Genomic DNA, 27,297 nt, shown 5'->3' with positions numbered 1-27,297 from the left:
AGGTGTGGGGCTGCGTCTGACCAACCATTAACAGCTGCTGGGGCCACTTGGGCATCCAGGACCGGACCCAAATTTCCTACTCAGCTGATGTAAACATTCTATAGATATCTACATAATTTAGTGATTTTTTTTTTATTTTTTAACTTTCTTTTACCATAAAAGGCAAGCTTGAGATCCACAGTAAAAACTTTTACCATTCCTTTGTTAGCTGCGTCACTGCCCTCCTCACACTATTTATATCAATATGCAGCACCTATCTTGTCTTATGTCCTGAACTCATCAGCAATTTTTCTACACTTTCTTCATTATCCTCTATCATTGTCCTGGTACCAGGTAGGCACTGGACAGTCATATTTTCCTTGTTGTTTTCAGAAAACCTGAAATCTGCACCCCCCACAGTGAACTCGCAAATCACAATTTGTTTTGTTTTTTTTCCGTCCCTACTCTGACGTCTGCACTCAATTTCCCATATCTCACCAGTAATCTTAACCAGTTTGACGTGCTTCAACAGTTCATTGGTGGTCCGACTGGTTATAAGCCGTCAAGTTTGATGAAGTAGTCAAGAAGCTGGACGAAGGACAAAATTTGCAAGTGGACAGAAATGTCAGGTGAAGTTCAATACAAAAATAAGTGCGAGATGTTCCACGTTGGGAGAAAAATTGGAAAACCTACTTAATATTGTTGAACCATTGAAGAATGCAAGATATCTGGATATGATGGTTCTCGTGACCTTTGTGAGGTGGATTTATGTTTTTTTTATAAAATGGAATGCTGCTGCAGGAAGGGTAGTCTTTTAGTGTAGTTTGACTCAGTTTGACTGAGTACTCTGAAAGGGAGAGTAAGCTTCATGACCAATATTTCTGGTAAAGGAAAGCAAGCACCAGTGCTGGTGAAATCAAATACTGATCAAGAAATGCTAATGCAACTGTACCAGAGGGCAATGCTTTACCCATAAGTCATTAATGCTTGTACTTATTTAAATTTCTTCTGAGATTGAAAGTTGTGGCAAGTGTTTACTTTTCTCTAGATTAATGAGTGGAAATTCCCCATTTATTGTTCAAAAGTTTTGCAATTTCTATTACATTTTCTTTTTCAACCTGTTTTGAATTTATAGCTTTTATTTGTCACTGGATCCTTCACAAATCAATGTTCATTGTGGTGGGGAAAAAAAACTGCAGGTCACAGATAGTGTACTGATCAGATCATAACCAATAGCCACGCTGCACCAGATGCAAAGGAACAGTTGAGGGTGAACTTTCCACTACACATGTAGAAAAAAAAGTGTACAGGTCGAGCATCCACTATCCAAAATCCTCAGGGCCAATCACGTTTTGGATTTTGGATCATTTTGCTTTTCAGATACTTACATTACATAGCCTAAGCCTAGGCCTAGGCCTAAGCTAGCTAAAGTAAATAAGATGGCTAAAAAAGTAAGATGTATCACTGAAAAATATATACAGGCTACCTGTGATAAGTTCCCACCTGTGGTACCATCTGCGATTCTGCTTGCAGGAGAGGGTTCAGAGTGTCAATGTACAGGCAAACAACTAGACTTCCCACCCTAAAGGTTGGTAAGGTTCATGTCAGTTTGGGTCATGTTGGCTCAGGTCAGGGACCTCCCATGCTAAAGGTCGATGACATTCAATAAAAGTGTGGTCTTTGGATGTGTTCAGTTTTTGGATTTACGGATAATGGATACTCAACCTGTATTTGATAGAAATTGTGCTTTGCCCGACATATGCGCGGAAGCCATTGAACCAGTTTGCTGCATCAAGACAAGCTGTGCCTCGTAAAAGATGGAAAGGCTCTAATTTTGTTTATTATCGCTTCATGTACTTTGAAATAAATTAGTGGGTAAATTATTGGGTCTTTTATTTAGCAAATTTCCTAATTACAGATCCATTCGTATTCTACCCTACAGCATGCTAACCAGCATTGTTTTTAAAAAAATCTGGTGCTTTTGCACATTTCTTTTAAATGTTTTCTTCATATTTTGTCAACATTTTCATGCTGAAATTATTTATTTGCCTTTAAAATGAAAACTTTTCTAATTGTAAACTCAGTAAGCTGTAATTCCACCCTTCCACAGTCATTCCTCTATAGCTCCTCAGTTTTAAATCTCCCAGCTTCTCAGCCCCATATTTTAGAAAAACCTTTTATGTTCCAGCTGATTCTTTTTCCCTGCTTCCCAAATAATTGTACTGTTTGCTATTTAACACTCTAACTACCTATGTACCCTAAAACTCTTGTTTGCCTTAAACCTGTCATCTTACCCCATTTCACCTGCAGATGACATCAGGTCTTGACTCCGCAATGCCACAGGAAATGAACTAGTCATATCGAAATCCTGCGAATATCATAAAATTCAATCTATAGCTTGCTCCTGTCTTTTTCTTTTGATACTGAAGTCAATTTGTACTTGCACAAAAATTACTAGGAAACTATGCATAAGTGAGACTTGCAAAATGTGTGCCCATTATATCCTTATTTTAAGTTCTCATATTGTTTCAAATAAATGAGTAAAATCTTAATTGTGTTCATTTTCAAACAGGCAGAAGATCCTGCCTTGGAGAGGCCATACACTTTTAAGGACTTTCTGCTCAGGCCAAGGAGGTGAGTTATGCTTATGAATTGAGGGAATTTAATCCAAGAATCCCACAACAGAAATAGCAAGTAACAATTCCAGCCCCTCTCTTTGCATTTCCAATTTTTTTTTTACTGTGGTTTTGTAGATTGTTCTGTTGTGCCATGATCTGAAGTCTTCCTGATCTCCCTTGCTTAATGTATAGGTTTAACTATATCATGATTTGTTACATTAATTGAAAAAGAGCTGTTTCATACACAAAACAATCTTTCACAGGGTATGGGCATTGCTGGCTAGACCAACATTTACTGCTCATCCTAATTGCCCTTGAGAAGGTGGTGGTGAGCCGCCTTCTTGAACCGCTGCAGTCCATGTGGTGTAGGTACACGCACAGTGCTGTTAGGGAGTTCCAGGATTTTGACCGAGCAACAGTGAAGGAACAGCCATGTGGTCCAAGTCAGGATTGTGTGTATCTTGTAGAGGAACTCTCAGGTGGTGGTGTTTCCATGCATCTACTCCCCTTGTCCTTCTAGGTTGTAGATGTCATGGGTTTGGAAGGTGTCCTCAAAGGAGCCTTGGTGATCTTGTAGATGGTGCACACTGGTGCCACTATGCATTGGTGTTAGAGGGAGTACATGTTTAAGGTGGTGGATGGGGTGCCAGTCAAGCGGGCTGCTTTGTCCTGGATGGCGTTAAGCTTCTTGAGTGTTGTAGAAGCTGCACTTATCCAGGCAATTGGAGAGTATTCCATCACACTCCTGACTTGTGCCTTGTAGATGGTAAACATGCTTTGGGGAGTCAGAAGGTGAGTTATTCGCCGCAGATTTCCCAGCCTCTGACCTGCTCTTGTTGCCACAGTATTTATATGGCTCGTTCAGCTGAACTCCTGGTAAATGGTAACCCCCAGGATTTTGGTAGAGGGGGATTCAGCAATGCTAATGCATTGAATGTCAAGAAGATGGTTAGATTCTGTCTTATTGGAGATGGTCGTTGCCTGGCACTTATGTGGCATGAATCTTATTTGCCACTTGTCAGCCTAAGCCTGAATATTGTCCAGGTCTTGCTGCATTTGAACATGGACTGCTTTAGTACCTGAGTTGTGAATGATGCTGAACGTTGCGCAATCATCAACAAACATCCCCACGTCTGACCTTATGATGGAAGGAAGGTCATTGATGAAGCAGCTGAAGATGGTTGGGCCTAGGACACTATCCTGAGGAACTCCTGCAGCAATATCATGGGATTGAGATGATTAGTTTCCAACAACTGCAACCATCTTCTTTTATGCTAGGTATGGCACGAATCAGAGGTGAGTTTTCCCCCAATTCCCATTGACTTCAGTTTTTCTTGGGGCCCTTGATGCCACATTCGGTCAAATGCTGCCTTGATGTCAAGGGAAGTCACTCTCACTTCATCTCTGGAGTTCAGCTCTTTTGTCCATGTTTGGACCAAGGCTGCGATGAAGTCAGGAGCTGAGTTGCCCTGACAGAACCCAAACTGAATGTCAGTGAGCAGTTTATTGCTGAGTAAATGCTGCTTGCTAGCACTGCCAACGAACCTTTACATCACTTTGCTGCTGATCGAGAGTAGACTGATGGGGTGGCAAATGGCCATGTTGGATTTGTCCTGCTTTTTGTGGACAGGACATATCTGGGCAATTTTCCACATTTCAGGGTAGATGCCAGTGTTGTAGCTGTACTGAAACAGCTTGGCTAGGGGGGACAGCTAGTTCTGGAGAACAAGTCTTTAGTACTATTGCCAGAATATTGTCAGGGCCCATAGTCTTTGCAGTATCCTGTGCCTTCAGCTGTTTCTTGATATCACGTGGAGTGAACCAAATTGGCTGAAAACTGGCATCTGTGATGCTGTGTTTCTCAGGAAGTTGAGTTGGATCATCCATTTGGCACTTCTGGCTGAAGATGGTTGCAAATGCTTCAGCCTTGTCTTTTGCATTGATCTGCTGAGCTCTCCCATCATTAAGGATGGGGATATTTGTGGAGCCTCTTCCTCCTCCATCACCATTCATGACTGGATGTGGTAGGAGTGTAGAGTTTAGATCTTATCCGTTAATCGTGGGAGCACTTAGCTCTGTCTATCACTTGCTGCTTATGCTGTTTGGCATACAAGTAGTCCGGTGTTGTCGCTTCACAAAGTTGGTCTCATTTTTAGGTATGCCTGGTGCTGCTCCTGGCATCCCCTCCTGCACTCTTCATTGAACCAGGGTTGATCCCCTGGCTTGGTGGTAATGGGAGAGTGGGGGAATATGCCAAGCCTTAAGGTTACAAATTTTGGTTGAATACAGAACTGCTTCTGCTAATGGCCCACAGCGCCTCATGGATGCCCAGTTACTTGATCTGTTTGAGACCTTTCCCATTTAGCACGGTAGTAGTGCCACACAACACAATGGAGGGTTCACTGAGTGTGAAGACGGGAGTTGGTCTCCACAAGGATTGTGTGGTGGTTGCTCCTACCGATACTGTCATGGACAGATGCATCTGCGACAGGTAGATTGGTGGGGATGAGGTCAAGTAGGTAAGCATAGAATTCTACAGTGGGCTCTTGATACTGTTGAATACCTTGATAAATCATAGCTCGACATGACCTTGATCTCTTGCTTAAAATTGTGCTGAATTTTCATTTGATTTGTCGAAGCAAAATCTTGACAGACTAAATTATTTTATGGCTCCACTCAAATGTTGATGCCTGTTCTTCTCCTCCTTGTTGCCCAGTTTGTTTCCTGTTCCCCAATGCTGTGGAACTGCAGTAATCTGCACAGTAAAACCTGGCTGAAGCTCCCTAGTTAAGTAGTTTTACAGGCCCCTCCATTGCTTCCTCTAAGGAACAGATGAATACATGATTTTCCCCACAATTTTTAGCCCACAAATTTCACACACAAAAAAAAATCAATGGCATTGGTGGGAATAACTCTAAATATTCCCAGTCCTCAACCTGTGCTGACTAATGTGCATATTAACTGGGAAATGAACTTAGATCAGGAAACAATACTGTATACATGATGCAGTAAGTGATCCTACATTTGAAGATGGGCAAATCATAACCCATAGCAGCCATAGGGACCATGTTACTGTTGGAGAGCCAGGAAGGGCTTGCAGCTCAGGAGCAGACATTTTGAAATACAGCTTCTACCTGTTATGTATCACCAGAGAACAGAGTGAATGAAGAGCTTGGACATTTAATGTTGCTTTTCAAGCCCTCATCTGAAAGAAGTAGCTTAGAATTCAACGCATTGAGCACTCTAACATCACTGTGGCTGCATCTACACCAGATGGACTGCAGCGTTCAAGAAGGCAGCTGACCATCACCACCTCAAGAGCAATTAGAGATGGGCAGCAAATGCTGGCCTGGCCTCTGATGCTCACATCCCATGAAAGAATAAAGAAAAAAAAATCAAGATTCCACAATGGTTTATTTCTCAGGAAAATATTGCCAGCAACACCTTGGGGGATGTACACAGTTACACTGTATTTTGTATGCATGCCGTATCAGTGCTGGAGAGTAGAGGTTTCTGATGCTTAATATTAATATATCTTTTATTGTTATACACTCAACTGAGTCATAAGATCTGTCGAACTGAATCATTAGTATTAAGATTATTGATGTGAAACTGTTGGTTCATTATTTGCCTTGTAAAGTATGACTGGGAAATTGCTATCAGCATTTCCAATGTTACTGATTTATACTTATGCTCGATAAACTTATATCCCCTGCTACCTTCTAGTTCTTCACACCAGTTAAGATTTTTTCAGCATTTGCGCACCTTGCAATTTAATTCGCTAATGGCTATGTTGAATGGCTTCAGTTCCGATCTTGTCTGAATATGACTTTTCAACTCTGGCATTTCTGTAGGGAAAGCTGACACCATGTGCATTTCTTGGAATGCCTTTTTGGAACATTTTGTCCTTAGAACTTTCAAAACAACTGCAGGATATGTGATTTTCATGACCATTACTGAGTCTGAGAATTTGAACAAGGAATGAAGTCAGTTATTCAGTCAGTTTACTGATCTGGTTTGATATTTTAGTCAAATAATTTTTTCTTTTATCATCTATTTTCCCACAATTCCCTGTTTGTACAGGCATTGAGTCATTGCACAATTAATATTATTGATAATGCCTAATGACATTGATGCTGTTTATTACACCTCTTTCCTTGAATTATACAGTGGAATATAGAGGCAGGGGAGGCTACTTGAAGCTTTATTATAGAAAGGACTTTAAAACCATCTAGCACAGATATACCAAGGATGAGAAACTCTACAGGAGGAGACATAAGACATACTGGGTCAATTTCCATTGGGGCAGATAGACTGAGAGGAGATTTACCGAAGGTTTTAATACTTATACAGAAGTTTGGCAGGTTGAACAGAGAATCCCCTTTTCTTTGGGGATTCAGTGATGAGGTATCGTCAATTTAAAATTTACTGAGGGTGACTAGAGAGGTTTGTAAGAATGCCCTGAAAGTTGGAGCATGGAATGCTTTGCCAAAGGAAGTAGTTGAGATAGAGATCATTGTCTTTTTTAAGTGATAGAAAATAACAGTTACCTGGGGAGAGAGTTGGACAGTGGGATGTGTTCTGTATTGCCCTGGCTACGAGTGAGCAGAAGCAGTATGGGGTTGAAAAGTGGCCTCTTGCTGGAAGCTTTGATGTTTCACTAGTTCTGTGGTGCCAATGTTTTTCTTAAAGTAATAATACCTAAAATCAGGTAACTGAGCACAGACCAAGGTTCAAACCTAGGTGGTTGTGGTCTGTATCATTCATTTACAGACTGGATAAATTCAGTGAAGCATATGGAATAATTCTATCCTGAAATAGAAACTGGTTTATTGAACACAGACTTCTCAGAAATGGTGATAGAAATAAAATGAGACAGAAGTGGCCTCATGCTGATAGATCCTGGCATTATGTAATCCAGTGTATGTGTATTATGTAAAACACTTCAGACTAACAATGTAAAATTATTGACTTGTCGTTTTCCTCATGCTTTCGAACTTAAAACTACAGAATCCCGTGATGTCCATTTAAATGTTAGAAATTAACTCTGAACACTTAGAAGGATAAATGCTTTTATTTTCTTAAATACAGTGTAAATAATGAATAGCCATTGTGTGTTTGTTCACTCAAAATATTAACCTTTTCTATTAATCTGGTTTGCATTTGAAAAAAAACTGTCAATATAATTTTTGGCATTAGTGCTGTTCTGTTAATTAAGTTAGGTCTTTCAAAGTCATCTTTAGGCTGAAACTGTTTCCAAAAGCAATAAAAGTACTTTAATTTAGACTAAGTGTATTTTAATATTCGCATTTGCAGTCATAAATCCCGGGTTAAAGGATTTCTGCGGCTGAAGATGGCCTACTTGCCAAGGAATGGTGGACAAGAAGAAACTCCAGAACAGAGGGAAGAATCTGAGGTATAAATCTAGGAATTGCGAAGCTTATTCAACTAATTTTCCAGCATGCTGAAGAAGAGTTCTAATTGATTTTGATTTTTTTTCTCCAGATAATTCTCATTGTCTTAATTAATTTTGGAATTATTTGGTTGTGGTCTGAATGAGTGAAAATCATCAAGGGCCTATTGACTGCACTATGGGTCATTGTGTTTTTTCTCGTAATTGGGATCAAAGAAAGCAACAGGCATATTGGAAGTTGTACGGTTAGATAGGTATCTGAAAATTTGTATAATTGTCTGTGGTGGCCAGGGAGCTGTTTCTGCATAATTTTCTCATTTGGAATGAAATAAATCAAAGAATTCAACAACAGATTTTACATGGTCTGTGGAGCCTGTTGCCTAATGGGCACACCACTCTTTAATCATTCTCATGACTGTGCTCTTGTAGTATGTATATCAGATAAAACAATTGGTGTATCAGATGTGAGCCACAAAGTCGTGTGACATTATACATGGTTCCTTTGGAGCTCTGATATTGTTTCAGTCGCGGCTACATATCTTTAATCTAAATATGCAAGACCTGTTATCAGAAATGGATAGCTATTTAACAGAGCAGGAAGTATGCTTTTCACCAGATACAGCGATGATTATTCATTGGTCACAGTTTAAAATTCCAGGGTGTGCCTGCTCATTGTATTTGGGATGGCTAGTTAACAGTTCTTACGTACTCCAGGAGGGCAAGAGGAGAGCGGTGGTTTATTTCATTATATTGTGGTGAAACTAAGGTGAAGAGCTAAGGCCTGTATAAAGTTATAAAAGAAAAGATGAGGACAATCATGAAGTAATGCTTTAAATCATACCATGTTTGCATTCCAATAACCTGAAGTAATGTAGGAGAAAGGAAAGACTGAACAAGGTAAGCTTTCCATTGTCTTGATGGTCTGGGGGAGATACATAGAAACTGGTGGGGGAATCGAGAACAAGGGGGTATAATCTCAAAATTAGAAATTAAATCAGGAAGTACTTTCAACAAAAGGGAGTAGAAATCTAGAGCTCGGTCCTCAATGTTATGGTCAACTGAAATTTTGGTGACTGATTGATAGGTCATTAGATCATGGTATCATGGGATATGGACCATTAGAGTGTAAATGGAATTGAAGTACAAATCAGCCATGATCAATTAGAATGGTGGTACTACTCCTGTTCATATGTTCAATGTGAGTTGAAAGTGGGCAATGGTACAATAAGTCTCGATTTCAAAAGAGTAGATTTAGATATGTTGAGCGGTATATGGGATGCTGTATTTGCAACCTTGAGGAAGAGACTAAATTTCAGGGGAGCAGTGCAGTGACATAAGAATTTTACAGCCCAAAAACAAGACATTCAGCTCAACAGATCGATGTCAGAGTTTAAGCTCATTGTGTGCCTCCCTCCCACCTTACATCATCCCACTTAGCATATTCTTCTATCCCTTTCTCTCTGAGGTGCTTATCCAACTTCTCCTTAAACCCATCTTAAGGACATAAGAAACAAACAAATAGGTTCATTAATAATTCTTCACTTTTTTCTTAATGTCATTAAGCGTGCCTGGGATATGGTTGACCCCAGTGATTCAGGAACACAGCGTGAGCAACAGCAGCCACCACTACCGCCTGGCTGGGAAGAGAAAACTGATAACCTGGGCCGGACATATTATGTGAATCACAACAACAGAACTACGCAGTGGCAGCGACCAAGTCTAGTGTAAGTTGTTTCCCAGGTCTATATTTTAGCTTGTATAAATTGTCTAAATATATTTGGTACCATGGTCTTCAATCCATTTAAGCAACAAAGGCCTGGATTTTGTCATCAGCAGAGAAGGAACAGCACTTGCCTTCACCTCACTGACAGCTGCACACAAACTTTTTGTGCGATTCCGCATGGAGATTTGGCACCAGATGCAGAACAGCACCCTTTGCAGGGGATCTGTTGCATCTTGGCAGAGAACAGTGAGGTTCTTCAACCAATCAGACTGAATAATTCTCACTGAGACAAGCAGAGTGTGCTGGAATCTGCGGTGTAAGCTTGCATTTTTTTGAGACAAACTGTAATTGAAAAGTGAAACTGAAATGGGAAACTGACCCTCGCAGTTGCTAAGAAGAGTAAGACTGAAACTGAGATTGGAAACCAAAGCTTCTGATTGAAACCATATAAAAGGAGACAAAATCATCAGAGCTTAGTAGATGATGATTCCAGTGCAGTACAGGCAAGCTGAAGAAGACAGACGCTAGATCTAGAAGCTGAGAATATGCAACGATATAGTTGCTGCAGGGATCGGTTGTGATGAAGATAGAGTTTTGAAGACAAAAACAAAAATACCTGGAAAAACTCAGCAGGTCTGACAGCATCTGCGGAGAGGAACACAGTTAACGTTTCGAGTCCATATGACTCTTCAACAGAACTAAGGAAATATAAAAAAGAGGTGAAATATAAGCTGGTTTAAGGTGGGGTGGGACAGGTAGAGCTGGATAGAGGGCCAGTGATAGGTGGAGATAACCAAAAGATTTCATACACAAAAGGACAAAGAGGTGTTGAAGCTGGTGATATTATCTATGGAATGTGATAATAAAGGTACAGATAGCTCTAGTGGGGTTGGGGTAGGGGGGAAGGGTTAGAAAAAGGCTAAAAGGCAGAGATAAAACAATGGATGGAAATACATTTAAAAATAATGGAAATAGGTGGGAAAAGAAAAATCTATATAGATTATTGGATAAAAGGGGGATCGGAAAGGGAGTGGGGTAGAGGAGAGAGTTCATGAGAGTTTTGAAGGATTTTGTGACTGAGATAAATGACCTATGTGTTGAGTGGACACCCAGGATAACTCCCCTGCTCTTCTTTGAAATAGTACCATGGAATCTTCTATGTCCACATGAGAGGACAGGCAAGGCCTGGGTTGAATGTCTCATCCATCTGTCTGCTTGGGTCAATTTCCACCTCTCCCCCACCTTCTGGTGAAAATAGGATCTGTCTGAAATGGGGGGTGGGACTTTTGGATCGGGGTCCCATCCTCCATTTTTAAAGGACCCCGGAATCTCCATGATTCCATGAAAATCTAGACCACGGTGTAAAATTAAATTTTCAGAACCAGAGAGGTTGTTTGGAAGTAACTGTCACGCATGAGGCCAATAAAAAAAAATCACTTACTCCTGCATTTAGCAGCCCTAACCTTCCCTGCTATATTGAGTGTAGAATCAAAGGACAAGAACCCAAACTTTGTGCATTTGCATTGATTTCAGTGCAGAATTTATTGGCAAGAATTGTTACAATACATCCTGCATTGCAGGATATCTCTGACAGCAGCTTCCAGATTTCCGCATTTTATGCACATGCACAGACACCAGTAGCTACTACTAGTAGTTATAACAATGAGCGTTTATAGCCTCACCATTATTATCTACTTGAAATTTGAGCTGTTATTTCTTGAGTTCATGGGATGTGAGTCTTGCTGGCAAGGTCAGCATTATTGCCCATCACTAATTGCCATTAAGAAGGTAAGAATGATTTATTTCCAATATTTTGCAGAGATGTGGAAAATGAGACAGATACCAACATTCGGCAGATCCAGCAAGAAGCTCACAGAGTGTTTCGATCTCGTCGACACATTAGTGAAGATTTGGAAACCACAGATAACCGTGATAGTGGGGATGTAAGTTGTCAAACAGTGTTTCAGACTTTCCTGTGCATGTTGCAACCAGTGCATCCTAATATTAACTGCTCCCAGTTCTTCAGAAGGCTTATAATATTATTAACCAAAGATAAGTCAGGGTATATACTGCCCAAGTAGAATAGCTATTAACTTTCTAACTAACTTGAGCGAAAATGAAAGGAAAATTGATTGTGTAAGCTCAATCAATTGTTGAAATGTTTTTTAATGAAATCTACTTATGCTTTTTGCAGTAATTTAAAAGTAAATACGTTTTCAGACCCCAAATATATAATGTTGTCTAACTGATGTTTAGAAATGCCTTTTATAATTACTTATGTTCCACTTGAACTTTACAATATGCAGTAATTTATATATTTTTTAAAAACTGTGATGAGGCTCTTCAGCAATAGGGTGCCAGTCAAATGAGGACTTTCACTTTTGATGTAAGTGTAAGTGTTAAACTTTTTGACATATCTTGGATAATAACCTGTCCCTGGTAGAATTCAGCACAGGCGGGTTAGTGGATATATATAGGGGAGTGTTAAGATTGGCATGTTTGGCAACATTTTGTATAGGAACCACATTGTCCCCATTCAAACAAATCTGTTTCTAACCCATTTGACATAACCATCATCATTTTTGTGAGTGCCGAGCAGTGAGGAAAAAATAAAGCTGCCCTACCAGAAAAAAAGAAAGAGAATGAAGAACTTGTATTCATTTGGCACTTCTATGAACTCATGACATCTCATAGGACTTTACAGCTGCTTCATCAATGACCTTCCCTCCATCATATGGTCAGAAGTGGGGATGTTCGCTGCTGATTGCAGTGTTCAGTACCATTCGTGACGGCTCAGATACTGAAGCAGTCTGTGTCCATATGCAGCAAGACCTGAAAACATTCAGGCTTGGGCTGATAAGTGGTAAGTGGCCACACCAGTGCCAGACAATTACTACTTACAACAAGAGAGAATCTAATATCTCCCTTTGACATTAAATGGCATTACCATTGCTGAATCTCCCACTATCAACATCCTGAGGGTTACCATTGATCAAGAACTTAACTTGACCAGCCACATAAATACTGTGGCTATAAGAACAAGTCAGAGGCTAGGAATTCTGTGGAGAGTAACTCACCACCTGACTCCCCAAGGCCTGAATCAACCATCTGTAAGGCACAGGTCAGGAATGTGATGGAATACTGTCCACTTTCCACCATCCAGGAGAAAGTAGCCTGTTTGATCGGTACCCCGTCCACCACATTAAACATTCACTCTGTCCACCACCGGTGCACAGTGACAGCAGTGTGTGCCTGAGACAAGATGCACTGCTACGCGTCAAGGCTCCTTCAACAGCACATTCCAAACCTGTGACCTTTACATCCTAGAAGGACACAGGTGCATGGAAACTCCACCTGCAAGTTCTCCTCCAAGCACATACCATCCAAACTTGGAACTATATTGCCGTTCCTTTGCTGTCACTGGGTCATAATCCTGGAACACCCTTCCAAACAGCAGTGTGGGTGTGTCTATGCTAGTTGGACAGCAGCAGTTCAAGAAGGCAGCACACCACAACCACCGTCACGAGGGCAATTAGCGATGAGCAACAAATGCTGGACTTAGATGCTCACATCCTATGTACGAATAATAAAAATAAGTAGATATTGTGTATTAAAGTTGCCTTCTGATTTGTAGAAGTAATGACTAGCTTATGGGAGCAATATTTGACATAATATTAGAAAAATACCATGATTATAACAATAAGCATGACATTCAGATGTCCTTTGGTGCCTCTCTAGATTCCCACTAGAAACTTTTGTACACTAATCAGGCTGTAATAAGTTGCAAGATTTCTCTCCTCTACACCTTTCCTGACTTCTTGAGGTCACTGTACCTCTGCTCAACTTTTGCCAGCTCAGCATAGATCAAATTAGGAACAGAATTAAATGGAGATCAAAACTCCACATTCTCACTGCATTGTTTTGAGTATTTGTGTTTTAAAGCTGAGTGACAGTCTGTCATAATAATGACTTCATACATGTGGCCGAAAAAATATTGCACAGAATGCTGTTGTTTGAGAAATGCTAACAATGTACAGATATGTACTTTGTATAAATGCAATGCAGTTTTTTTTAAAACTTATGTGCTCAGGCACACATTTAGCTCTCTAAGAAAGTCACTTGGAAAATGTAAATTATTGTCATAAGAAAATGGTGTTGATCTGATTTGATGTGCAGCCATGGGAACCCATTTCTGAAGAATTGATTCTTGATGGTGATCAACTTTTCCAACCTTTACCACCTCCTACCACTCCACCAAGTGCATCTGAGAGCAGTCCACCAGATCTCTCTGATGAACTAAATAGAAGATTGCAAGTTGCCGCAGAATCGAATGGGGAACAGATTGGTCCATCCCCTGTGAGTATGACTGCTTCAACAACAGTGATATGCAGTAATCTACTATAACCTCTTATATCGCCAGATTTTTTATTTAATTTTTTCTTCTTTTGTGGTATTATTTGTTAAACCACAGTCTCCAAATCTAATTTCCCCATGTTTTTTAGTGAATAGAAAATATGGCTCTGCATGCCCTTTATAAATGTTTTATGAGCCACAAAACACTCTCACTCTTGAACACACTGCCAAAACATTAATTACTTCTTCATGAGGATTTACACCTTTTTATTATTAAACCTTCTTGTTTGTTGTTGGGATTTATTTTCTTCTGTTGACATTACCATTTCATAGAAAAGCTTTCTGTTTGACTATCTTGTGATGAGGAGGGAAGAGGGTCTTAGATCAGGGGTATAATGTGGGTCATTAAAGTAGAGCTAAGGATTTTACTGAACCACCACACTTGTACTGTGATTATTTCTGGTATCTGGTCATTTTAAAATTAGCATCTTGAATATAAATTTAGTGCGTTGATGGCCTAAAAAGGTCCCAGGTTCAATCTTAGTCAGCATTGATCTTAGTTCAAGCAGCAGTTAGGCTGCTGCAAATACCCCAGCATAAGACATGAGTAAAATAAGCTAGGATATCCATTCCTGATTATTGTCCATTGGCTTTGATAGAACATCTGCATATGGACATTGGGTAAGGAGAGTTTAGGGTGCGATGCAACCAAATATTGGGCCTGATTTCATTGCCAAAACAACGATAAAGATAATAGCACTCACCTTTATTTTGGCATACTACAACTTCAGCTGTGTCCCAACTCGAGGAAGAGAACTAATTGGGTGGGGAAAAGTTAGAATGCAAGAAACAGCTATTTTCACTGATGGATGATTAAATGCAAATACCCAAATATTGCTGCCCCAGTTGCATCGCTCCACTGTTAGCTTTGTGTGAATGGTGTTTTCCAGTCTGCATTGCATGTCATGAAGTTGCTGTATTTGCAAAGTGGACGTAAACTAAATTTGTTGCAGACATTTAGGGCTATTCATCATAAGTGTAAGTGCCCTTTTAACAACATGATTAATGTAAATGAGCAGCAGTCAACCTTTCTAACACCAAGCTTTTCTAAGCATGGCTTTTCATTCCTTCAGGGTTTTGAATTTTTCTGCGCGATTTTTAACAATGTCAGATTTAAAATTTACTTTCCTTACTTTTCACTTTTAATTCCCTCTTTCTCTTTCTCCCTCTGTCACTTTTCCTATCTCACTTTTGCTCTTCATTTTTGTACCTGATTTGACATTGAATTCACACTCCTTATAAGTGCTTCTACTGTTTAGTTCCTTAAATTTCATGAATCAATAGTTTATCTGTTGCTTGCCCTGCTCTCTTAGGCCTCAGATGCCCTGCTTCCCTCACTGTGCTGTTGTCAGCTCACACTTGACAATTTTGTGGACAAAATTGCTTTTCGTTGAATGGTGTAGCAGAGAGCCTAACTAGCTGTAGACATCCTTAGATGCAATGCTGCAGAAAAATCTGGCCCATTGTTTTCTTGCCATTGTCCTCTATTTGCCGCCTCTGCTGACTGATCACTTTTTAATGAATACAATTCCACAACTTTTGGGCACCATTCAGTATTTCACCAAAATGTACGTATATAAACCTTGATGGTGAATGCCAGCAGGCAAGCTAGATTTTGTTTTCTTTTTTGCCTGATGCCAACACGCATGCACTTCAAACAGGAGCCAATGATTATTGATTCAATGCCGTTCTTACTTGGTCTGGCCTACATGTGACTCCAGACCCACAGCAATGTGGTTGACTCTTAAATGCCCTCTGAAATGGCCTAGCAAACCACTCAGTTGAATCAAGATTCGAGGCATCAGGTCAAACATGGACAAGGTAACCACCTCGTGATTGCCACATACCACATCCCCTCAGCTGATGAATCAGTACTCCTCCATATTGTACACCACTTTGGAGGAAGTGGGCCTCTGCACTCTGGGTGGGGGACTTCAGTGTCCCTCACCAAGAGTGGCTCAGTAGCATGACTACAGACCGAGCTAGCCAAGTTCCTTAAGGACATAGCTGCTAAACTGAGCCTGTGGCAGGTGGTGAGGGAACCAACAAGAGGGAAAACCATACTTGACCTCATCCTCACCAACCTGCCTGCTGCAGATTCATCTGTCCATGACAGTATCGGTAGGAGTGACCACCGTGCAATTCTTGTGGAGAGGAAGTCCCATCATCACATTAAGGACACCCTCCATCATGTTGTGTGGCACTACCACCGTGATAAATGGGATAGATTTTGAACGGATCTAGCAACACCAGACTGGGCAACCATGAGGCGCTGTGGGCCATCAGCAGCAGCAGAATTGTACTTAACCACAGTCTAGCTTCATGGCCCGGCATATCCCCCACTCTACCAATACCACCAAGCCAAAGGATCAACCCTGGTTTAATGAGGAGTGCAGGAGGGCATGCCAGGAGCAGCTCCAGGCATATCTAAAAATCAGGTGTCAAACTGGTGAAGTGACAACAACAACAGGACTACTTGTGTGCCAAGCAATATAAGCAGCAAGTGATAGAGGTAAACAATTCTACAACCAATGGATCAGATCAAAGCTTCTGCAGTCCTAACGCATCCAGACATGAAAGGTGGTGGGCAATTAAACAACTCAGTGCAATTGGAGGCTCCACAAATATCACCATCCTCAATGATGGGGGTGCCCAGCACATCTGTGCAAATGATAAGGCTGAAGTGTTTGCAACAATCTTCAGCCAGAAGTGCCGAGTGGATGATCCATTTCGGCCTCCTCCAGAGGTTCCCAGCATCACAGATGCCAGTCTTCATCCAATTCGATTCACTCCATGTGATAACAAGAAACTGCTGAAGGCACTGGATACTGCAAATGCTATGGGCCCTGACAATATTTCGGCAATAGCACTGAAGACTGGTGCTCCAGAACTTGCCGCGCCCCTAGCCAAGCTGTTCCAGTACAGCTACAACACTGGCATCTACCCAGCTGTACATAAAAAGCAAGACAAATCCAACCCGGCCAATTACCACCCCATCAGTCTACTCTTGATCATCAGTAAAGTGATGGAAGGAGTTATCAACTGTGCTATCAAGTGGCACTTGCTTAGCAATAACCTGCTCACTGACATTCAGTTTGGGCTCTGCCAGGGTCACTCAGCTCCTGACCTCATTACAACCTTGGTTCAAACATGGACAAAAGAGCTGAACTCCCGAGGTGAGGTGAGAGTGACTGCCTTTGACATCAAGGAGCCCTAGCAAAACTGTAGTCAATGGGAATCGGGGAAAACTCTCCGCTGGTTGGAGTCATACTTAGCACAAAGGAAGATGGTTGTGTTTATTCAATCATCTCCGTTCTATGACATCACTGCAGGAGTTCCTCGGGGTAGTGTCCTCAGCCCAACCAGTTTCAGCTGCTTCATCAGTGACTTTCCTTCCATCATAAGGTCAAAGTGTAGATGTTCGTTGATGATTGTACAGTGTTCAGCACCATTCACAACTCCTTAGATACTGAAGCAGTCCATGTTCAAATGCAGCAAGACCTGAACAACATCCAGGCTTGGGCTGACAAACGGCAGGTAACATTCAAGCCACATAAGTGCCAGGCAATGACCATCTCCAACGAGGGAGAATCTATCACCCCTTGACATTCAATGGCATTACCATCACCGAATCTCCCACTATCAACATCCTGGGAGTTACTATTGACCAGAAACTGAACAGGACCAGCCAGGTAAATGCTGTGGCTACAAGAGCAGGTCAGAGGCTAGGAGTCCTGCGGCGAGTAACTCACCTCCCGACTCCCCAAAGCCTGTCCACCATCTACAAGGCACAAGTTAGGAGTGTGATGGAATACCCTGCACTAGCCTGGATAAGTGCAGCTTCCACAACACTCACGAAGCTTGACACCATCCAGGACAAAGCAGCCCACTTGATTGGCACCCCATCCACAAACGTTCATTCCCTCCATCACTGATGCACAGTAGCAGCAGTGTGTATCATCTACAAGGTGCACTGCAGGAATTCACCAAGGTTCCTTAGACAGCACCTTACAAACCCGCGGCCGCTACCATCTAGAAGAACAAGCACAGCAAACACATGGGAACACCGCCACCACTTGGAAGTCCCCCTCCAAGCCACTCAGCATCCTTATTTGGAAACATATCTCCGTTCCTTCACTGTCACTGGGTTAAAACCCTGGAGCTCCCTCCCTAACAGCACTGTGGGTTTACCTATACTACATGGACTGCAGCGGTTCAAGAAGGCAGCTCACCACCACCACCTCAAACACAGTGAGGGATGGGCAATAAATGCTGGCCTAGCCATAAACGTCCACATCCAGTGAATGAATTTTTAAAAATATAGAAATTATTCTGTCTGCTCCTTCTTTTGATTTTGTGGCTGCAACCCTTGAAAGTTAGTGCAATCAGACAAAATACTGCAGGAGGAAAATATGGTGTCAGTTGTGTGAAGAGACTGAGTATAAGTTAGTTACCACTGAACCAATATTGTTCATAAAAAAAAACATAGTCTTCATAAAATTAACATTTTGCTATGCTTCTCAGGGTGAATCTCTTACAAGGATACGTTCCTCTAGTGTGACAGATGGTGTTGGAGAACATGCTCAAACGTCAATGGTAAATAATTTAAGTATTTTACAGTTTGCCTCCTATCTATCTTAATAGTTTTGAGACTTTCTTGCAAGGCCTTGCTTTGAAAACCGTTTAACCCTTTGTACTAGCATTCTTTCTTCAGATGAAGTGGGATTGCGACAAGGTGTCTCTGAATGCCCAGAAGAGCTGTAAAAGTTCCAGTATTTAAAAATTTAGTTTTCCTTCTTAAAAAAAAGTTGTTGCACTTGAGTCAATGTAGTTCTGTGAAACTCAACTGTTGGCTCTCAGGAGACAAGTGAAGATGTGGAACAACGAAAGAATGGCTGCAAAGAGAGACCATACTGGGATAAATGGGTAGATGGATAGAAAATAGAGCATGCAGATAAAAATTATTTAGTAGCTGCAACAAATTTGTTTCATGGAAACTTCTGGGCTTCAGGGATGGGAAAGAGTTGAAAAGGGAAAGATGGGTGCAGTATTGTAACCAGAAAAAAAGTGAAGTGCAGAAAATGCAATGATTTTTTTTAAATGGGGAGAGAAGAGCCAAGTACATATGCAAATGTATTTTTGAGCTCGTCCCTGCACTCAGATGTGAAATCTGTAAATCACAGCATATTCTATTCTGTAAGCAGAACAGATGTTCCATGAGCAAAGGCCATGCATTAACCAACAGAAAAATGTCCTTAAAGTGAGACTGACTCACTGAAATTGTAAATATGTTATGGTTTATTGTGGAGTTGTCAACAAAAAGTCTAATCTGTTCTGCATTTTCCACATCTGAAATATTGGATAGGACTTTCCATTTTGGGTTGGAACCCCAACACGGGGTCAAATGCGAGTCTCAACCCCACACCATGTTGGGAGTAGCATTCCAACATCGATTTTTTGCTGGATTTGCCATTTATGGCCAGAGGCGACATTCACCATCTAATTAAGGAATCTGGGCAGGCTCCCAAAGCTGGAAGGTCAGTTGGAAGCCCTCCAGCACTGAAGGGGATGCAATCTGCCATTGCGACTGTGCCCACTCTAAGGTTCATATATCATTCCTGAGATTCTGTAGCCAAAACTTGCTGGCTAGCAGCCATTCCTTACCTGATCTGGCCTCCAGGAAAATGGTGGAAAATTCCATGCCTTCCTGTCTCTGTTACAGCCCCTATATCAAGGCCAAAATCCTGGCCGTTAGCTTAGTGCCAAACTTGTTTTAATGCCTTGCAACTATGGAGGCCCATCTACAAGCATTTCCAAATCAAAGGGTGATATTAAAATCAATTAAGTTATGCCTGTATTTTCAGATTGCCTTACAAATAGAAATATGTTGTTCAGCTAGACTTTTGAAACTGTGCAGTTGGGAGACTTTTTGAGTTGAGGGCAGGGGGAAAGACATTGGCTGGATAATTTTAAGAAAAATTATCTTATAGTTCCATGCAATGGCTTTACCTTCAAAGGGTTTTTAATTCTATTGTGTAGATAATCTCACTTTAATGTTTAAAAAAAATAGGATCTATTAAGTTTCTTGAGTTTTAGGAGACGGTCTATAATCACCATGACACAATCTCCTTGAACTTGTGTGTAAGGGAAAAGGTCTTGAAAGTACTTTAGCTAAAAAAAAATGAGCACTTTATGGGTAAGTTTTCTATTTTCAAGGCAACTGATGAAAGTCCAATAGCATCTTGGTTGTGAAGATTAAATTGTCAACATTTTGCGGATTGGTGGTGACTAGAGAAGTATGACTTAAAATGACACCAAATGCAAATTACATGATTCATGAATTATGTCATCATTTATTAACATAAAAAAGGAAACAATGTTTTTTCCACCCAAACCTTTTTGGGAAATTGACTGAATGTAACTTTAATGGATTTCTTGAGGAATATAATTGCCATAGGAATATTCTCTTGAGCTTGTCCTGAACCCTACCTTTTCTGTAATTCAACTCTGGCTTCAGCAAATTCAACTTTAGGTTGCTTCAGCATTACTGCTTTGCATGGGGAAGAGCTTCTCATTTCGCATTTTTGAGCCTTTTGAGTTGCAGGGCTTTCAAGTGAGAAGGACACAATTAACATGGATATGGAATGTTTAAAGGTTCTACAACATGCTTTTAAAAAATTATCAGTCTTACTGTCTGCACATTTTAAAAAAAGATATGACTATAGGAAACTTTTGTCAGATATCTTTCATTGAGCTTTGTTCACCTTACAATTTCGAAAATACCACTTTTAGAGATCAGTGAAACCAAATTCAGAGCAGTGCTTGTTTCAATGTCTAGAAAGAAAAGGTAAATGTTAATTAGATTTTGATTAGCTTTTTGTAGAAACATGAGACTTTTTTTTTTCCTTCATTGAAAAATTATCCTTGAACCTCACGAAACTTGGTAAGAAACATTAAGTACCCAACCTGGCCTTTTGCGGTGTTTGGGGCAGATGCACTTCCTGATGCAAAGAGCCAGTTCGTTAAACTGTTGGGGCTGCTATGTTGGTTTGTGGGACGGTTTGTGCCTCAGTTGGTGAGAAATCTGATGTAGCATAAACATTCACAATGTGTTGAATGGGGCAATGGACTTTTGCACTTTGTTGTTGAGAAACAAGAAATGACTCAAAAGTTCTTGCTTTGAGACAGTTGATGTCATTTGTGGTGTGCAAAAATGCCATGAGAATCTTGCCAAATACTCGAGTGACAATAATTTTGTATAAAACAAGGCAAATCTAGTCGATACTTTTTTATTTTTACAAATTAAGTCATCTTTAAAGTCTGGACTTACAGATTTATTAGATGTATACTGAATCATTACTAGTTTTAAACTTGATGCCAAAAAACAGTTTCCTTAAGAATGCATTTTCATTGTTCAAAAGCAGAACATGCATAACATGACTACATCTCAAGCAAAACATTGAAAGCACTAGGAAATAATATAGCTCAGTCATGTCCTTTACGGAAGGAAAGGACTTTCTGTCCTTGCCTGATCTGGCCTACATATGATTCCAGATCCAGAGCAATGTGGTTGACTTGTAACTGCCCACTGAAGTAGCGTAGCAAGCCACTCTGTTCAAGGGCACTTAGGGATGGGCAACAAATGCTGGTGTTGCCAGTGACGCCCACATCCCATCAAAGAATAAAAGAAAATATTGCTAATTATTTGTTGTTAGTATTAGTATTTGGTGACTTTCTGACAGGAGGCACAGTTTTGTCTGCCAAACAAATCCAGTATGTTGGTCTGGCTTGCGAGAAGCCAGAAGATCCAGGGAGACAAATGGACATCTGTAACTCTTTACTATGGGCATGTGAAGCAGTGGTGTTCTGTTGGCATGGCTGAGCATATGAGAGAGTGTGCACGTAGCGATCCAGGGGAGAGGAACGTCAGAAGGAGAGTTCGAAACCTTGGAGCTGGACCCTTGTGGAAGGCGTCTGAGAGAAAACATTGTTTGGGAGAAGATTCCAAAGTGAGTTTTCCAGGAGTGGAAATTAGAAACCCTCGTGTGATAAGCCAGAGTTCAGTGAGGCCAGTTGGCTCACGTTGTGGCAAGCGTCTGGGGGGAGGTGAGATGGATGAGTGATCCATAGCACCTGTTTGGGGTGGCATCTGTGACTTGGTTTCAGAGTGTGGTGTACCTGACCACAGGTTGCCTATTGGTTGACGTGGACTGTGAAAATTAGAGTATAAGATAGCAATTGTAATTTGTGTTACCCTTACAAACCTGTATTTATCTGTAAAGGTATAGTTGTGGGTGATGGAGCATTGTAATATAGTTTATCTTTTCCAATTTAATAAATGTTTTATTCTTTTGTTAAAAGTTCATCAGCTGACTCCTGTGACTGTTCAGTAGCCACTCCACGTTTCTAAACAAAAAATAAAAGTTAGAATCTATCAAGCTGGGTTCCACCCTGGGACCCGGCTTGTCCAATAGTAACATCAACTGGAATCATAACAAAATGAGGGCTTGTCCAAGATTATATTTATAAGGTGGGATCTCTTGTGAGATTAGAAATCCTTGAACATTGGTGGGATCTGTGAATCCTTACAAAAACGATAATGTGGAGGTGCTGAGGTATTGGACATAGGAATTGGAGTTACTGTGAGGTATATGGGTTCGAATTTGAAATGGCTTTGAAAGTTGCGAAGACGTTTTTACAGTCGGAAGATGTAACCCTGACTAATTTACAAAAAGTAACCACGGTTAAGCTAAAGGAATTGACGGATAAGTTGGAGCTAGAATTTTCCGTAGGGGCGAGGAAAGCAGATAAAGCTGAGATAATCGTGTAGCATTTGAAATTGGAAGGGATATCAGAGAGATTACGTTCTCCAGGGGGTAAGTCAATTGAGTTAGCTAAGATCCAGTTGAATGAAGCAATTTGAACATGACGCGGAACTGAAATACCTTGAATTAGAGGCAAAAGAAAAATAAAGAGAATTAGAATTAAAAAGGCCAGAGGAAAAGGAGAAAGAGAGAGCATTTCAAAGGGAGGCAGCAGAAAGACAGGAATGAGAAAGGGAGCGTGATAAGACAAGAGAACCTGACTCCAGCTAACAACAAAGGAAACAGAGAAGGAATGAGAAAGGGAATACCAGCTTAAAAGGTGAGAACAATTGAGAAACAATCATGGAATGTAGAACACTTGATTCAGACTTGAAAAGCTTAAATGATAAACTTGTAGAAGCAAAATTAACAAAGATCAATCTTAAGTTAAAACTTAATGAATTTCAAGCGTCAATAGTGTCTATGAAATATCGTGGAAAATGCCTTGAACAAGAAAAGGAGTTGTTGGTAACTCGGAGAGTATTTGCTTGAATGCTAAATTAAAAGCTAAAACTAATGAACTGTTAGAAAATTGTCATGAAGAGAGTAATGAGACTCTCGAACTTCAATAAAATCTAAGAAAAGGAGAGATGTGTGTTGTGGGCTATCACAGTTCTGAAGTTGCTTCTGTAAATAAAAAATTCTTGCCGAATTGTGGTCCAGTTGAGCAAAGAATTGAGATAAAAGCAAAATACTGCAGATGCTGGAAATCTGAAACAAAAACAAAAATAGCTGGAAAAGCTCAGCAGGTCTGACAGCATCTGCGGAGAGGAATACAGTTAATATTTCGAGTCCATATGACTCTTCATTAGAACTAAGGAAAAATAGAAATGAGATGAAATATAAGCTGTTTGAGGGGGTGGGACAGGTAGAGCTGGATAGAGGGCCAGTGATAGGTGGAGGCAAAGAAGAGATTGCCAAAGATGTCGAAGACAAAAGGACAAAGGGGTGTTGACGGTGGTGATATTAGCTATGGAATGTGCTAATGGTGACATTAAGGGTAGAAAGCAGGACGAGCAAGTGACAGATAGCCCTAATGGGGGTGGGGTAGGGGGAAGGAATCAAAATGGGCCAAAAGGTGGATATAAAACAATGAATACATTTAAAAATAATAGAAATAGGTGGGAAAAGAAAAAAATATATATATATATATATAAAATATATAAATTATTGGAAAAAGGGGGATCGGAAAGGGGGTGGAGATGGAGGAGAGAGTTCATGATCTGAAGTTGTTGAACTCAATGTTAAGCCCGGAAGGCTGCAAAGTGCCTAATCAGAAGATGAGGTGCTGTTCCTCCAGTTTGCGTTGAGCTTCACTGGAACATTGCAGCAGGCCAAGGATGGACATGTGGGCATGAGAGCAGGGTGGTGTGTTGAAATGGCAAGCGACAGGGAGGTCCGGGTCATGCTTGCGGGCGAATGCATTCGCTGCTCCCAATGCGATCTCCTCTACATTGGAGAGACCAAACGCAGACTGGGTGACTGCTTTGCGGAACACCTTCGGTCTATAGACATGAATGAAACATTCTTTGCTGAGTTAAAGACTGGGAATAAGATGAAAAAGAAACACAAGGGTTGAGTTATGATAATGCTTTGATGTACAAATTGTACTAATCTTACATTTATTGACTATGTTTATGTATATTTATGTAACTGTACTATATAATATGTAGTTGTGAAGCAAGATGGAAAATTGATTTGTATACTATATAATAAGCTATTGTTAGAGGTTTGTGGTGTTAAGTTTGTGTGAGGCAGATATAAGGCCATTGTAAAGAAAAACCTTCACTGTTGTGAAGCTTTTGTTCTTTCGGAGGGAACATGTTAGGAAATAGAGATAGTTAAAGTAGATTATATGTGTATTTGGGCGTGTTAGGAATAGGATATATCTTTGTTTAATTTTAATTTGTATTTCTATATTTTGTGGGTTAAAAGGGTGAAACCTGAGTTTTCATTTTTTAATGAGAGTTTATGACTCTTGAAGGGAGTTAAACAAACAAAGGAGGAAACAAACTGTTGCATAGCAACAGGGGCCCAGAGCGAGCCCCCCCCCCCCCCCCCCCCCCCCGCCCAACAGACGCACATAGACAGAGAAACCAAAAGCAGTTTGAGTTCATTTGGTCAGTGTGCCCTAAAGTTGAAAGGAGCTGTCAGCAGAAGCAGCATAGGAGGGGGACAGACAGCAATTCCCAAACTAAAGTTGAAGTCAGCTGCCAAGAGAAGCAGGACATAGTATAGGGAACTGCAAGGAGCAGGTTCCAAAAAAACTAAATAAGAAAGTCCCCTAATCAAGGGGAGTGGAACAGGAAAGGTCCCAAGAGGACAGTTAAGTCAAAGGACAAGGACAGGAACCTGGAAAAGGTCCTGTGAAGTGATGTTAAGAGTGAGGAGCAGAGAAAGGCTCCCAGCTTAAAGGGAGAAAGCTACAGGAAGCAGGATAGAAGCAAAATAGGCTTGCAAGAAGCCAGAAGATCCAAGGAGATGGCGGAAGATCTGTAACGTTTTACTATGGGCATGTGAAGCAGTGGTGCTCTGTTGGCACAGCTGAGCACATGAGAGACAGTGTGTGGAAGAAAGCTTGAATGCAAATGGGGATCCAAGGGAGAGGAACATCAGAAGGAGAATTCAAAACCCTGGAAGTAGACCCTTGTGGAAGGTGTCTGAGGGAAAACGTTGTTTGGGAGACGATTCAAAGGCAAGTTCTTCAGGAGTGAAGATTGGAATCCTCGTGTGAAAGTTGAAGTTCAGTGAGGCCGGTTGGCTCACAGTGTGGCAAACGTTGGGGGGAGTTGATGAGAGATCCACAGCATCAATTTGGGGTGGCAATGTCACTTGGTTTTCAGAGTGTGGTGTGTCTGACCACAGGTCACCTATAGGTTTACATGGACTGTGTCCTTACTGTGAATGTTTGAGTATAAAATAGCTTTTGTAACTTGTGTTATCCCTACAAACCTGTACATATCTGTAAAGATATAGTTGTGGGCGAATAAGGATTGTAATGATGTTTGTTGGTTGAGGGATATGTATCATGGGAACTTGAATATCCACCTGAAAAGGCCTTGTTTGCCCTCTTCAGGTGGATATTCAAGTTCCCATGATACATATCCCTCAACCAACAAACATCATTACAGCAGTTTCCTGTTTAATAAATGTTTTATTCTTCTGTTAAAAGTTCAGCAGCTGACTCCTGTGATTCTGTTCAGTAGCCACTCTCCACATTTCTAAATAAAAGATAAAAGTTAGGATCCATCAAGCTGGGTTCCACCCTGGGATCTGGGCTGTCCAGTAGTGACCTCAGCTGTGATCATACATAGACCATACCTATTTTTCATTACAAGAAGAAAGCAAAGTCAAATAGAAGAGAAAGTGGGGACTTGGAATGGAGGAGAGGAAGCCAGTAATCACTCTTGCAAAGCCAGCTTCCCTTCTTTAACACATTCTTCCTGATAATTCAGGCTTCCAGTTCCCTCCATCTCTTTCTCTCTCACCTCTGGCTTTGAGCCAGCCGACTACTCACCTAACAGTCGTCCTTGTGGAATCAGCCCACCATGTGTAGCATGGCCCCACTGCCCAGTTCCAAGCTTCTCAACTGGAGCTTGAACAGCTTGCAATGCGGACATCAACTCTCCACTCACTCAAACAAACAAAATTCTAAGTGACACATGCCTTGTTCGCCTCACCTTCAATCTTCGGGCTCTCAAGAGTATCCAACTTGATGGCACTTCTCTTCGCTCATTCGTTTCTTCATTTCCATAAAAGATTTACAGGCTTTTAGGTAACTATATTTTATTCTTAAAGATGACCAGAAGACTACACACTGACTGTGTGAATTTGTAAATACACGTTCTGTTTTGATGTGAGGAAATCTTAAATATTCTCAACCTACATATTTGGATGAGATGTTAAACTGAGGCCTTGTTTGCCCTCTTCAGGTGGACATTCAAGTTCCCATGATACATATCCCTCAACCAACAAACATCATTTCAACAGTTACTTGGCCATTATATCATTGCTGTTTGTGGAACCTAGCCTGGTATTTCTTCAAAAGTACTTAACTTTCGAATTTTCTGAGATCATTAAAGGTGCTATTATTACAGGCAAATATTGTATTTTTATTCTAAACGAAAAAGTCATATCTGTTGTTGTAAGAAGTTCCGGGTAGCAACTCAGCTAATGAATGAAGACAGTGCCCTTAAAATTGAATGCACTTAATTTAGGAAGTCATTAAATTGCTTGACTGTTGACAACACATTCTGTTGTTTCATTTTTCTTTTGTTGTGTCCCTGG

General features: G+C 40.8%; 1 protein-coding gene across 10 annotated transcripts in view; it reads left to right on the top strand.

Moving 5' to 3' along the window:
* Window positions 1–27,297, top strand: part of nedd4l (NEDD4 like E3 ubiquitin protein ligase) — a 426,083-nt gene that overhangs the window by 304,176 nt on the left and 94,610 nt on the right. For all 10 annotated transcript variants that reach the window (XM_078551960.1, XM_078551971.1, XM_078551949.1 and 7 more), the window contains 6 exons: window positions 2,552–2,613; window positions 7,914–8,013; window positions 9,574–9,734; window positions 11,553–11,676; window positions 13,910–14,089; window positions 18,671–18,742. In XM_078551960.1, coding sequence (XP_078408086.1) covers window positions 2,552–2,613; window positions 7,914–8,013; window positions 9,574–9,734; window positions 11,553–11,676; window positions 13,910–14,089; window positions 18,671–18,742 — 699 coding nt within the window. The remainder of the gene's footprint in view (window positions 1–2,551; window positions 2,614–7,913; window positions 8,014–9,573; window positions 9,735–11,552; window positions 11,677–13,909; window positions 14,090–18,670; window positions 18,743–27,297) is intronic.

The sequence above is a fragment of the Cetorhinus maximus genome, chromosome 1 (genome assembly GCF_964194155.1).
Source record: "Cetorhinus maximus chromosome 1, sCetMax3.hap1.1, whole genome shotgun sequence".
NCBI lineage: Eukaryota > Metazoa > Chordata > Chondrichthyes > Lamniformes > Cetorhinidae > Cetorhinus > Cetorhinus maximus.
Note: the sequence above shows the minus strand (reverse complement) of the source record. Positions and strands in the feature narration are given on the sequence as shown.